Source organism: Chelonoidis abingdonii, chromosome 6, assembly GCF_003597395.2.
Source record: "Chelonoidis abingdonii isolate Lonesome George chromosome 6, CheloAbing_2.0, whole genome shotgun sequence".
Lineage (NCBI taxonomy): Eukaryota > Metazoa > Chordata > Testudines > Testudinidae > Chelonoidis > Chelonoidis abingdonii.
In genome coordinates, this window is record NC_133774.1 from 79,055,867 (window position 1) to 79,070,062 (window position 14,196).

The following is a 14,196-nucleotide window of genomic DNA, read 5'->3' on the forward strand; positions in this document are numbered from 1 at the left end:
CATTCCCATCCCATGCACAGCTGAGCAAGAGCCATCGTGATCTGAGCTTAAGTTTGCTGTGACTTGACAGTTTGGGATGTTAAGTTGGCACTAGATGGATTAAGCTTTGTGCATCACTCAGCTCCAACAAACTGTTGCTTAAAATTCTAAACTTGCAACTTACAGCAGTCACTACCAGTAATAAATAACTTATATTAACTAGGCAGCTTTCAGAAGGTGCTATACAGTGACCACAGGGTTCCCGTAGGGATTAGAGGCAATTTACAGGAGTACAGAACCTCTTTGTCCATATTAATATTTTTATATGCTCTGTATTTGCATCTTCAATTATAGATGAACAGAGACTTTCTTCTGAGTGTGATGTTGAATGATTGGTATCATTTAGCCTCTTATACAGGCAGCCTTTAAAAATGGGTTTAATGGTTTAATATTTCCTTCCAGGCAGACAGTAGAACGTGTGACGTTACAGAACCAACTCCAGCAGCTTTTAGAAGCCCAGAGATCAGAGGGCCAATCACTACCAACATCCCCAAGGTAACAGTTTCCAGAAGTGGAATTGTAAAGTAGTGTAACTTGGAGCCTTTTTATTGCATAACTATTATCAGGAGAGATCATGGTCTATCTAATCATTCACACATTAAAAAATAGTAAAACATCTGCTAAAACTCAATATATTTCTTTTTCACTGCTGATTTCAAGTTCACATCTTTTTTAAATTGCCAGCTTGTAATAGGTGTAAATACTGAATGCTCTTAGAAAGAGGTAAGCAGAACTAATCATTCCTGTTCCTCACCATATAAAATCTGATTTATTGTGGAAGCCGAGTACATTTTATATAAGATGAATCACAGTGAACACAGGAAACACCTGGTGAAGTTGTAAAGCTTCACTTTGTGTACCATGTATGCCATTGTAACCTTATGCTAGCTATAGTTCATAAAACCGGTTGCTAACAAAAAATGCTTGCAGATTAATATGATTTCTCATGCTCATTACATGTTTTGCCCATACTAGTTACTGTTAAAAGCCACAGAACCAGAAACATGTATAATTTAACATGTCAGCGCCTTTTGCTAAAATAGATCACTTGACATTAGTTGAATAACACTAAGGAAGAGGAAGGAGACAAGACTGGGACCCTGCAGACCTGGTTTATGTTTCTGACCCTGCCACAGGCTTCTTATGTCTTTGGCCAAGCCAATTATATCCTGATCCTGCAAGAATTTAAGTATGTGCTAAACGTTACTCAGTTGTCAATCCAGTTGACTTCAATGGGATTGCAAAAGGGAGTAAAGTAACACACATAGGGTATGGCTACACTTGGAAGTGTGAGTGTGGTCAGAGCGCCAGCGCTGGGAGAGAGCTCTCCCAGCGCTGCACGTAAACCACATCCTCTACGCTGGGAGCCGCGCTCCCAGTGCTGCGGCACTGATTACACTGAGGCTTTACAGCACTGTATCTTGCAGCGCTCAGGGGGGTGTTTTTTCACATCCCTGAGCGCGAAAGTTGCAGCGCTGTAAAGTGTGAGTGTAGCCATACCCATACTTAAATGTTTGCAGGATTGTTCCCTTAATCTCTTTCTCACTCAGTGTCTTTATCTGTAAAATGGAGATGATACTTTCCTGCATAACAGGGGTGTGTTATGGAGCTAACTTCATTTTAACATAAGCTCTAACGTCAATGGAAAGAGTCACCTATTGATGTCAGTGGACTTAGGATCAAGCCCTTAGAGTGCTATTTATACAGTGTCTAATAAGTTGTGAGAACCAAATACTAATCATTAGTATTTGTAAAGTGCACTGGATGGGGTATTATACAAGTGCAAATCATTATTATTTATAATATTTTCTGAAGTAGAAATAGATAGTGCAAATACACCTTCTGAGATTGGAGAAGTCTTTGTATATTAGAGGAGTGGGTTGGTGGGTGAATTGCTTGGTTGGTGTATCTTTTTCAAATGGGAGAGGAAGATTCATGCTCTGCATCACTCACTAATTCTAACCACTAACCTCCTCCTCTTGATCATGTGGGCAGAGATGAAAGTGGCTCTTCATTTTTTTTTAAAACTCTGCTTTCATGGTGTTCACTGTTTTCCTTCCAGTTACAACTCCCTCACCCATCCCATCTTGCCATGTCAATAGCTCTGCTCATTGAAGCACATTCCAAGAACCAAAGGAAGATCATCAGAACTAACCTTCTTTCACCCAAGTAGTTTTTGCATGCACATTTCCCAGGAGGCCAGATAGAGCTTTAATTTGTCTATTTCACTTATATACTAAAACATTTCTTAATTAAGATGAAGTGATTAATAATAGTATATTAATTTAGTACAACAGTATTAGGATTGTGAAATGATTAGAACTACAGTTATTTGAAAAAAAGAAATTCACACCTATACTGCCCCAAATTAACCATAACTGAGTCTTTTTGCCAGTGGCTATGAGTAAAAGCAGGGTGGTGTTTGGTTTGTAATCAGGATATGGAATTTGTGGACTCTAACCCATGCCTCAGGGAAGGAGCTCTGTAACATAAATCCTTTGCAAACCAGACTTAAGATTGTATTTCCTCACTTTCTAATATTTTGGGTTTTTTATTAGAGTAACGTCCTAATAATATTGAACTTAATTAATGTATATTTACATCCTTTTCAAGATAACTATAAAGGGGAAAGTGTGAATGGCCCTAGCTTTTTATATAGTCTTACATGGTTTATTGTTAGTGGTGGGTGAAATCCAACATGTGTGAAATGCACCTCTGACTAGCACAAAGCATGTTTGTAGTAATTAGGCCAAGCTATCTTTGTATTATGACTGGACAAAATTAGTTAAAAAGGAGTGTTTTTTTACCTTTTTGAAAAATATGTAAGAAAGGTCTATAACTGAAAAACAGCTGTTTCTTACAAATTTTCCTCTGAAATTCTTCTTTGGAATTCAAGTAGCCGTACACAATTTGTATAACAGGCTACTTGTGAAACAGGTTGTAAAGAGTTTTTCTTTGTCAACGTTAGCAGAGAAAGGGAGTCAAAATCTAGTTTAGAATGGAAACAGAATTAAAGCCTTTACTGCAGAGCCCCTGCAGTTGCTCTATAATAATACATTCTACGTGGAGAAGGATCAAGGGACTAAGAGGAGCAGTATGCTCAGACAGATGTGCACTGGAAATGGCAGCACTGAATTTTATATCTGTACCTATTTGACTGTGGTGTCCTGTATTGAAAATCATTTCTTTTTTTTTTCCTTTAAGTTTACCATTGTCCCTCGTTTCTGGCAAACCTCAGTGGAAAGCCTCTGGTGCAGATGATTTGGCTCTACCAAAAAGTAAATTGAACACCCAAGATGGGATTCAGATTCTTGGCACCGTGGGAACTTCCAGCCATACTCGGTCCAAGACAAAAGACGAGGACTCAGATAAAATCCTGCGCCAATTGTTGGGGAAAGAAATCTCTGAGAATGTCTGTATGCAGGAGAAGCTGACATTGGAATTTCAGGATGTTCATGCTTCCTCCAAGAATGTAAAGAAGATTTTACCAGAGAAAAGGGAGCTGAAGTTAGCCAGACTGAGGCAGCTTATGCAGAGATCTCTCAGCGAGTCTGATACAGACTCAAATAATTCTGAGGACCTGAAGAATACCCCTGTGAAAAGAACTGACAAACCAAGGCCACAACCCATAGTAGAAAGTGTTGAAAGCACTGAGAGTTTGCATCTGATGATTAAGAAACACACTTTGGCAGCAGGGCGCCGGTTTCCTTTTGGCATTAGAGCTTCCAAATCTGTGGACGGCCACAGCCCGTCTCCCTCTTCAGAGAGCAGTGATCCTGATAACGAACTCCAGTATCAGTCTGGGACTGCGTCTCAGAGCCAGGTTTCTGGAGATACCTCTCAGTCCAGCACTGACAGTGCCGCTATTCAAAAGGTTGCTACTAGTCCTAAGAGTGCCCTCAAGTCTCCATCTTCAAAGCGCAGAACCTCCCAGAATTTAAAACTCAGAGTAACTTTTGAGGAGCCCGTGGTGCAGATGGAGCAAACAGAGATTGCACTGAATGAGGAAAAGGACAAAGACCGTAGCAAAGCGCCTCAGCGGGCTCCAGCCAGCACTGAACCTGGGGATCAGCTGAAAAGGCCATTTGGAACATTTAGATCTATAATGGAGACTCTGAGCGGGAACCAGAACAACAACAACAACAACTGTCAAACTGCAAACCTGATGAAAACCTCATCAACATTGCCCTTTACCTCATTAGGAAGAAAGGCTGCAGATAGCAAGGGAAATCCAGCAGCTCCTTCTAAAGGAAAAAATAAGACAGTGAGTGCTCTCAGGGTGGGAAAGAAGCCTTTTTTCCTTCTCATTTCTTTTCCTTTTTAAATAATGAACAATTTACTTATGGTTAAGAATGACAACTTCATGTTCTTCCCTTCCCACAGCCATGTACACACAAACAACCAATATGCACTGCTTGCCTGGTAAAAAGAAACACAGACTGCAGGTCATAGTTGGTTTTTATTTGAAGACTTATGGAAGGAAGGGGAATCGTCAAGGGTGAAATTCTCCCTCCATGAGAGGAACCACTAGGAGCCACTTGAGTCCATAAGTGCCCTTAATTGATGCATTGGCTCTGTGCTCTGCACAGAGGGGAATTTCACCCAGAATACATTTTTAATCTTATTGTTGGGGGACGATTCATAGTGAGAACATTAATTTTAAAACCTTTGGATTACAAAGGAGTAAATACATTCAGGGCCACTCCTATCCTATAGACCTGGTTACCTAGAGTGGCAGGAATGAATGGTGGCAGAAAATAATATAAACATACCCTTTTTCTGCTGCTGCTGCCCCTCTCTGCCTCCATCTCTGCTATAGTGCTCTCCATGAGCAGCCACTGCCCAATTCACTCCTCACACCCTCCCAGTTGTGGCTTTCTTTCCCCCACGCCCTCCTGTTCATATCAGAGCAGCTGATTGGTACCTGCCATCTGAGAGCTGGCATGTCAGAGTGAGCTGAGCCGTGATCACTGCATGCAGCCTGGGTGCCAAAGTAAGTGCCCCTCCTGAGAGGAACAGGGAAAAGAAGGATGTGTCTGTTCAGAAACCGTCTCCCTTGTTTGAAAGAGGGAGAAGAATTACTCCAAAAGAGTGTCCCCCTGGGGGAGGGAGAGAAAGAAGGGTGTGTGTATGTGTAAGTGCAAGAGAGACAGAGGGGTGGGAAACAGTGTGACTGCAGTGTGTATGTGTGTGGCTGAGAGGAGCAACAGGCGTGTCTGGCAAGGAAGAGAATAGAGTGTGTGAGTGACAGGATGTGGAGGAGCACTGAACGTGAGTGATGAGTCAGTCTCTTGGGGTGAGAAGAACGAGAGGAAAGGGATGAATGGAGGACAAGAAAAGGAAGGAGAAATTGAAAGAGAGGAGAAACACCAAAAGAACAGAAAACAGACGAAGGGAGAGAGAAATGGAAGAATTATGTACTGTCAAAAATATAATTTAGGAGTAAATGGAAAAAGAGAAGGAAAAGCTGCCTCCAAATATACAGCCAGTAAAAAGAAGTGAATGAAGGAAAGAAAGGCAAAAAGAAGAAAAAGCAATCTCATAAGAGATGGGTTAAAATTTACTGTATTATTAATAGACCGTGTAGTGCCAAAACATTAAATGAAAATTAAAAATGTAAAGTCAATGGGATAGGTTAAGTGGACAAGAGAGGGTGCACTTAATGCTGTTTGCATGGAAATACACAGCCAGATTAAAGATTGCAGATTTGGGCCTTCAGATAGCTTACAAATTGTTGTAACTGTAATAGTTGAACTGCCATTGAAATACAGAAGTAACTCAATACCATAAGAGTGAAATTTTTCAAAAAGATGGATTCAGATATTTGAGAGAGAGAGAAAAGGACTGATTGTCTTCAGAAATGTTCTGGTAGAAAATGAGACTGTGTGGGTGAAGTAATATCTTTTACTGGACCAATTTCTTTTGTAAAGAGACAAGCTTTTGCACTTACGCAGAGCGCTTCTCTTTCACCAATAGAAGTTGGCCCAGTAAAAGATATTACCTCACCCATCTTGTCTTTCTAATATCCTGGAACCAAGACAGCTACAACACTGCAAACTGATAGAAAGTAGTGTCATAAATAGTTTACTTAGCTCACTTAGGAAGATTAAACAGTTGGAAAGGAAATTCTGACACTATCAATTATTGCTTGCAGTATTGACACTTGCTCTATGTAGAACTGTAGGACTGGAAGGGACCTCGAGAGGTCATCTTATTAAATATCAAGGTGCCACATTTGCATGTTATCTTCATCAAACACCAAATTCATCTGGAAATGTAGTTTCACAGCTGGCAGAGATACCTCATAGCAATGGGCTTTCTCTACCTCAAAAAAGTAACAGATTAATTATGTTTTAAAGTATCTTTTTTTTAAAAGTTTTTACTGTTAAAAATTCTCCTGTAACCTGTTGACTGCACAATTACTTTAAATATGTCTGTGTGCATTGTGCATGTGATAAGCTCATTGCATGTTTTCAACTGACTTGTGTATTGCACTTCCCTAGGGGCCTTACTCCAGCTACACCAATCTTTCCTCTAGCATGCTGATTGAAGACCATCTGTGTAACTATGCATGGTATGTGCTAATACAGAGTGAATTGTTTCGCTTCATTATTGTTGCTTTTCCCCCCTAATTGCATGTGCTTGTTAAAATAATTTGCTGCTGAGATAAATGATATGACTGATGTCAGGAATAAAAAACAGGGCAAATACTTTTTTATTATTTTTTTTTAAGGAAATCAAGTAACCCACATTTGTGATGAACTTCTGCTAATGTCACAGGTGAACTAGTTTAGAGGCTTCAGCTGTGAGCATGCATAAAAGTAGTCATACTCATAAATCCACCATGCAGTTCAGTTCTGTTTGGCATAGCGCTTGGTCTCTGTTGAACGAAAGTCAAGTACCAGATGAGAATGGAAATCAAATTTCTTCTCATGAGTAGGGCAAGTCAACCTCCAATCATAATCTGAACATAAAGTACAGTGTTCTGCCTTCTGTGTTCTTCTCATCCAGCCTTGGACTTCAGAAAAAATTATATATGTTAAAACAAAGTCTCCTCAAGATTTTGACCATTTGTTTAATCTTTCTAATTTAAATGTACTGCATTATGAGATTGTCAGGCAGACAGACCAGTCTCTCAGTAACCATAAATATGTGCTGCAAAATGCAGTATTTGATAAGATATATGTTTGTTTTAAAAGAAAATATTCCTTAAACTGCTCTGTTATTTTAACCTAGTGCTAGCAACTTTGGGAAAAGTTTAAAATGAATCTTTTAGCAGTTTAGGAGTTTGAATGACTTTAGCAGGTTTAGTAGTTAGAGTTTGTTTTTTTAAATGTAGGGCTAGGGCTGTCTGTCCCTTACCATCCAAATCTTTCTCGCATATACCTAACTTGATCTTAATAGTACAGACCAGTGGTTTTCAACCTATTTACCATTGTGGGCCACATGTACAGCTCTGTGTGTGTCATGTGGGCCACATCCACACAATATATATACTTCCTGTATGGCCCTGAGGATGTCATCTGGGCCGCAGCTGTTTGCTGATTGGGTCACAAGTGGGCCAGGGGTTGAGAAACATTGTTTCAGACAAACAAGAATCTGAAAATTCTCACACTGGTGTCAGTGAAATCAGCATCGGGACACTAAAGCATAGTTTATGAAGGTTTTCTTCTCCCCTGGGGAATATTGAGGAGATTCGCTTCTGGACCTATTTTAAGATAAGGAAAATGCCTGTATTATAACAGTCTCTTGTAATGTCTTTGGACACTCTCCAGCCAAAGTAGCTCAGACACTTGAGTATGGTGAAATACTAAGCCACTAATCATCCCCCTACGCTAGAACCATCTCACAGGGCTGCCAGCCCTCACAGTATTTTCACAAGTGCCACAGTTTTGCACCATTAAAATTGGCCTTTCATGAGAAGTTCCTGGTAGCACAGGGTTTCTGCTGGAGATGTAGTGCAGTGGTTCTCAACCTGTGGGCTGCGGACCCCTGGAGGTCTGCAGACTGTCTAAGGGGTCCACGAACAGTTGTAATTGCCATAGGACAGTGGTATTCAACCTGTGGTCCGCGAACCCATGGACATCCACAGACTGTCTATGATTTCCAAAGTGCTCCACACTTCCATTTGAAATTTTTTAGGGGTCCACAAATAAAAGTTGAACACCACTGTTGTGATGTAGTGGAAGCTGCAGTTCTGACTGTAGAGGCTTCTGCTGGGAGACTGAGCTGCAGACTTTGGACTGCAGTATGAGTTGCACCAGAGGCTGGTGCTCTCCTTGCTGTTTCCCTCACGACAAATCTGTTCATTCTTCCTGTGCCGTGAGGCAGATGGAGAAACAGGGAACCAGTTTAGGGATAGTTTTTAACTATCCCCTCCTCCATTCAGCATTGAGTGGGGCTGAGAGAAGCAAAGATAGGGGTGTGTGATGGTAGAAAAGGGATCCAAGGAGCATGTAAATGGCTCAGTGGGTGGGTGTCCCCCCTTTCCTCTCCCGCCTGCAGCAATCCAGCCCCAACTGGGATGCACTCTCCCAGAACATTCAGAAGGGGCAGCATCCAGGGAAGGGGGGAGAGAGTTGAGCAGGGCAAGGTATTTTAGGATGAGAACTGGGTAGGGGCAGAGCCCAAAAACAGTAGAAAGAGTGAGGTGTGGGTTCATGCCCATTTGAAGGGAAGGGGCTGTAGAGGGCAGGGCACAGAGGAGGGAGCTGAGATCAGTGCTTGGGGAAGGGATGGTTTTGGGGAAGAGCCCCCCTGTCAACCAGGAGTAAAAGAGAGGAGGTCCCCCAGTTGGGTGTGTATTTTTTGTGCACTTCAGGAGAGTTTCTTGAATTACAAAAGGGGCTATTCTTGCTAGGAGTCAGAAATCAGAAAAAGAACCAAATAGCAGTTGGTTAAAACATTTTAAAAGGGTTCTTATGATATTTAAGTCAACCTTTGGTTTGTTTGGTCTGTCTCATGATTTTGGAACATTCAAGGTTGACAAGACTGCACCTGTCATTTTCCCATTCACCCACAACCCGCACCCACTAGTGTCCTGTAGCCTGTGCAGCTTAATATGTTAGGGCAGTGGTCTTGAACCTTTTTACGCACAACATCACTTTTAGAATTTAAGTGCCACCCAGCATCTGCCCTGCCTCTTCCCCGAGGCCCCGCCCTGCTCACTCCATCCCCCCTCCTTCTGTCGCTTGCTCTCTCTCACCCTCACTCACTTTCACCTGCTGGGGCAGGGGGTTGGCATTCAGGAGGGGGTGTAGGCTCTGGGCTGTGGCCAAGGGGTTCAGAGTGTGGCAGGGGGCTCCGGGCTGAGCCTGGAGTAGGTGGTTGGGGTAAAGGAGGGAGTATGGGGTGCTGGTTCCAGGAGGGGGGTCAGGGCTGGGGTTGGAGTACAGGAGGATGTTTGGGCTGCAGGAGGAGGTATGGGATGCTGGCTCTGGGAGGAGGCTCAGGGCTGGGGGTTGGGGTGCAGGAGGGGTACGGGCTCCCACCAGGTGGCACTTACCTCAGGCGGATCCTGGTCAGTGGCACAATGGGAGCTGCAGGGGCGTTGTTTGCAGGCAGGAGCAGTGCACGAAGATCCCTGACCCACTCCCCGGGGCCACAGGGGCATGCTGGCTGCTTCCGGGAGCGACATGAGGCCAGGGCAGGCAGGGAGCCTGCCTTAACCCCTCTGTACCACCAGAGTTTTAGCGTCCAGAGATCGTGATCAACTGTCAGAAGCTCCAGGATCGACCAGTCGGTGATCACTGGGTTAGGGAAAGTATCAGCCTCAGTCCCATTACCAGTCATTCTGGGCAGAGTCTGACTTTTCCCCTGGAATGAGTTGGAAGACTGTAATTCTGATTGAAACATTACGCAGCTTCTTCCAAAAGAAGTAGTACCTGTTTTGAATAGGGTGCTGCCTCTACAGTTATAACATTTTTCAGATGCTTAGGCCTGTCTTATTTATCTGGACAGCCTCAAACTCATTCTAACTCAAACCTTTCCATATGTAATTTTGTAGCAAATGGTGAATAATTATTTGAGATCAACCTGAAATCAACCAACATCCCCATCCAATCCCAACTTCTTTTTTTAAAAACATTTTAAAATCTCATTTGTGTCGGGGTTCGGCATGTTGTTTATTTTTCCAAGTTGGTCACAGCTTGATAGCGAAGAAATTAACAACATTTCCAGGGTCCTTGTAAAATTAGATTCACTCCATTTCTCTGAACATCTGAGGAGAGATTTCAATGTGGAGGGTGATTTTTTTCTCTTTGAAAGGACTGGTTAGCTTTTTATTTATTACAAGTCCAAACAAATGTTTGCAATTACTTGTATCCTAGATGCCAATGAAATGTTCACTTCCCACAATTTTTCATTTGAAATCTGTAATACATTAAAGTGAACACTGGTTCATCTCATCAGTAAGAAGCTCTGTATTAGCCGCTGGCCATCAGCAACTGGAAGTACTTTGTTTGGATGTACTAGTGCGTTAGGGGAATCCACCATCACAGTGCCTTCAGGTAGTTAATAAATAGTACAGCCTTTTAAAATTATAAATGCCTGTTAAAGCAATAGACATTGCCAATGTGAGTTCTAGTGCCCAGTAATTGACTACACTGGGATTTATATTTCCGAGTGCAAAGTGACTGCGTAACAGATTGAAGATTAGTTATGGTCAGGCATCAATGTCTGCTGTGTAAGGGACACTATGGTGCACTAGTCTAGGGGCACAGTGGTAGCCATCTCCACTATCAACCAGGAGACCCTGTTATGACAATCTTCTCCCTCGGGTTGGCAGGAACTGGGAACAGTATCCAAGCGGGGCACTAAGATCCCACCCACTCCTCCCATAGCTCAGCATGGAGGTTTACAAAAACATGGAAAATGCTGCATTGGGCAGCAGACTGAGGAGAGGCAGTGATGAGCAGCGTTTTGCCATTAGCCTGATGGTGTTCCCTAGGTGGAGTCAAGGTGCAGCTTCTAGATGACATGTTCCCCTAGAAAAGCTGCATCCCTCCCACAAACCCTGGAGCAGTTGTAGAGCTGTAGCAGAGAGGGTGCTTGAGTCATGTGGCTTCTTTTGTGCTCTGCGTGGCCTTCCACATGAGGAAGGTTGAGGGATTCACACAGCTGTGGATTCCAGTGGTGTTACACTGGCATAAAACTGGAACAGCACAGTAGCAAGTCATCCCAAAAGCAACTGTCTGGCTTACAGAGCTACAGCAGGATCTGTGTAAACGTGAGCTTGAAGCCACCTTTTCAGACACGCTCTGTCTGACCTGTGCTCTGTGAAATTTACCCACACACCAGAATCTGGCCCTTACAGTGACCAAGTTATATGATGATTATACTGTAGGAGTATTACTGCTAAGGACAAATAATGGAAGGTGGGAAATTTTAAGAGTGTTCAAAAGAAGTCACTGTGAAAATGGGAGGAGTTGGATGCCTAAGTCCCTTAGGCACTTTTGAAAATCCTACGCCAAAATTCAAAAACTTTATTGAAGAGAATTAGAACAGCATTGGACTCACATTATGCTCTTGGATGATTCAGACCACAGATAAATCAAAAGAACTGGAATGTTCTGAATTGAATTTATATATTATAAAATAGTTTGCAGACTTAAATGTTTCTCTTTTTGGTTTCCCTGCGTAAATTAAAGGATAAAATTCTGAGCACATATTATACCCCTTTGAAAACTGGTTGAATGGAGCGTTCTGGAGATTAAAATGTATATTATAGAGAAGGCATACTTATTGATGTTGCTAATAAATAACGTCTTAATAAAATTAGAAGAATTGTAAAAGGTACCAGATATTTGGTGCTCTACAAACAAGGTATGGTCCTTGCCATACTGAGCTTACCATATAATTATTGCCATCTTTTTGTTTACTTTTTGTTTGAATTTTTGTGTGCTGAATATGATTTTCTGAATGTACTATTGGGGTAACATTTTCAAAAGCACCTAAATCCCACTCCCTTGCAATGGGACTTAGGAATTTTTGAAATTTCTACCCATTATCATTAAATATTTGAATAGTGCCTTAATGTACACAATTCTTTACAAACAAAGTTCCCAGGCTGGCTTTGGATATCTGCCCATGCTAATCTGATACCTGAATAAGAGCCATAAGGAAGTCAGTGGAACAACGTACAGTACTAAGCCCTCCATTCAGTAGTAAATGTTTGGAGAATCAAGCTTGTAGATAAGATTGCGTTCACCACACAAAACCTGCATTCTAAATAAAACAAGATAAACGCAAGACCAAATGCTCCGTATCATTAGTATGATCATGGATAATTTTCTTCTTTTTCTCTCCAGGCATAATGACATCAATAGGAAAAGTCTGAAACCTTACAGCCAAAAAAATATTGAAGAGCCAGAGCTGCAGGAATTCTTCCTCTAAATCACATCTCATGATGTCTCATCTGCCTTCGAACGTGGTTTGAAATGCCTGAAATATCTTCTTTTAAGAACACTAATACGAGACATAACTCTCACCAGCAAAACAAGACTGTTAGGATGCCTTAAATTTGTAGCAGTTAGACCATATACAAAATGTTTTTATGCTATGTGTGTGTCTGTAACTTGTTTGTAAGATATTCTGTTCAAAGGCATGGGGGAGCAAAAGTAATGGTTTGGAAATTGCAGTGACACGGGAATGTTCATCTGGCCACTGAACACATTTTGTACTTCATCTGTTGCATGGATATACTGTCATATGTCTGTATTTCCCTTTCTCAATGACATATACTGTAAAAATTTCAGCCAGGACTCTGCCTGCTGAACTCCTCAATGAGACCAAGGCAATAGCATTGTTTTTTTGTCTGGTATGTTTTGTTTGTTGTTTCTATTTTTTGTAAAAAGGAAATAAAAACAGTCTTAACAATATACCATCTGAATGGGTCCAGATACTTCTCATTTCACTGTTCTTTGCTTTCTCACAGTGGCATTTTTGGTCTTTAGAATGCTTAAGTATTGAATGATGGAAGTATCCGTGCAATTAACAACTGCCTAGACTTCCACGCAAATGGTCAAATGTGCAAAGTCATTTGTGTTAAAAATAGCTTTCAAATTTTAAATGTGCTTTTGTAGCTTTAAAAAAAATGTCAGTGGCTCAGGAAACTCATAAATAAGTTTCAGAATTAACATTTTTTGTTGTTTTTCTGTCAAGAATTGGAATGTGCTTGGTGCTATACTAGCCTCAGAGTCTCTGTTATGAGGACCCTACAGTCTATTAAAGCCCAGTTCATATACCATTGCAGCCCACAGACTTTCCATTAAATTCAGTGAGAACTAGTTCAGGCTTTGAAAGACAAACATTGGTAATACAAGATATACTGGGAGATCCAGAGAAGGATGATGTTTTTCTTGCTATATAGAGGGTTTTTTTTAATGGGTCAGTGTTTTGCAACCTCCTGGAAGAAGTGAGTTTTTAATTCCTCATTCAGTTCTCTTCTAGATTCTTTATACATTATCAAAACATTCCATTTGGCAATCCCTACAGTATATAGTTCTAAAGCAGAGTAACAGGCAATTGTTAAATGATGCATTTCCCCCTCATTTCTCAACTTGGCTATGTGGACTTGGTGAGACAGATCTTACTACAACAACAGCAAGTTTACTGGTGACATTTTTCTTTTCAAAGAAGACAAACTACAATGTTGAAATTACACAAATTATCATCCCACTTATTGTGTGATTTACAGGTAAGATAATGTGAGAGATCAGGGTGTAGCATAGTGGAGCAAAATGGGGTCACTTTGGATCAGTTTTCCAAATGTGTTTCACTGTTTGCCACTGTTACTGACTTCAGAGGAGATATGTGACTAAACCTATTACGCATTGCTTATTGGCTTTCCACAGCAATTCTATCAGTTAAAAGAAGAGAATGGAGAGATCAGAAAAATAAACTGAAATAATAAAAGACAAGCACACTCAGAAGTGAAATTCATAGTTTGTGTTAACATCTCTAGTTCTTATTTTCCATTTGGCAATGCCTTGGTTTTCAAATAGAAGGAACGAATTTAGCACTCCAGCTGACATAAACTGTGGTTTTTAAGAAAACAATGAAACCTCCAAAATATCTGAAAGCCAGGAACAGAAATACCTCTAGCTGGGCCTCTCATCTTCCATGTGTCCATGAGAAATAAAAATGCAAAGAGAAAAG

The 14,196-nt window shown here is 41.3% G+C and overlaps 1 protein-coding gene across 3 annotated transcripts in view; it reads left to right on the forward strand.

Annotated features, from left to right (window-relative positions):
* SNCAIP (synuclein alpha interacting protein) overlaps positions 1 to 12,917 on the forward strand; it is a 117,666-nt gene extending 104,749 nt beyond the window's left edge. For 2 of the 3 annotated variants that reach the window (XM_032790777.2, XM_032790778.2), the window contains exons 9-12: positions 442 to 534; positions 3,244 to 4,303; positions 6,543 to 6,613; positions 12,348 to 12,917. In XM_032790777.2, coding sequence (XP_032646668.1) covers positions 442 to 534; positions 3,244 to 4,303; positions 6,543 to 6,613; positions 12,348 to 12,432 — 1,309 coding nt within the window. In that variant the 3' untranslated portion in view covers positions 12,433 to 12,917. The remainder of the gene's footprint in view (positions 1 to 441; positions 535 to 3,243; positions 4,304 to 6,542; positions 6,614 to 12,347) is intronic. The other variant, XM_032790779.2, reaches the window with a different exon arrangement.
* The last annotated feature ends 1,279 nt before the right edge of the window (positions 12,918 to 14,196 follow it).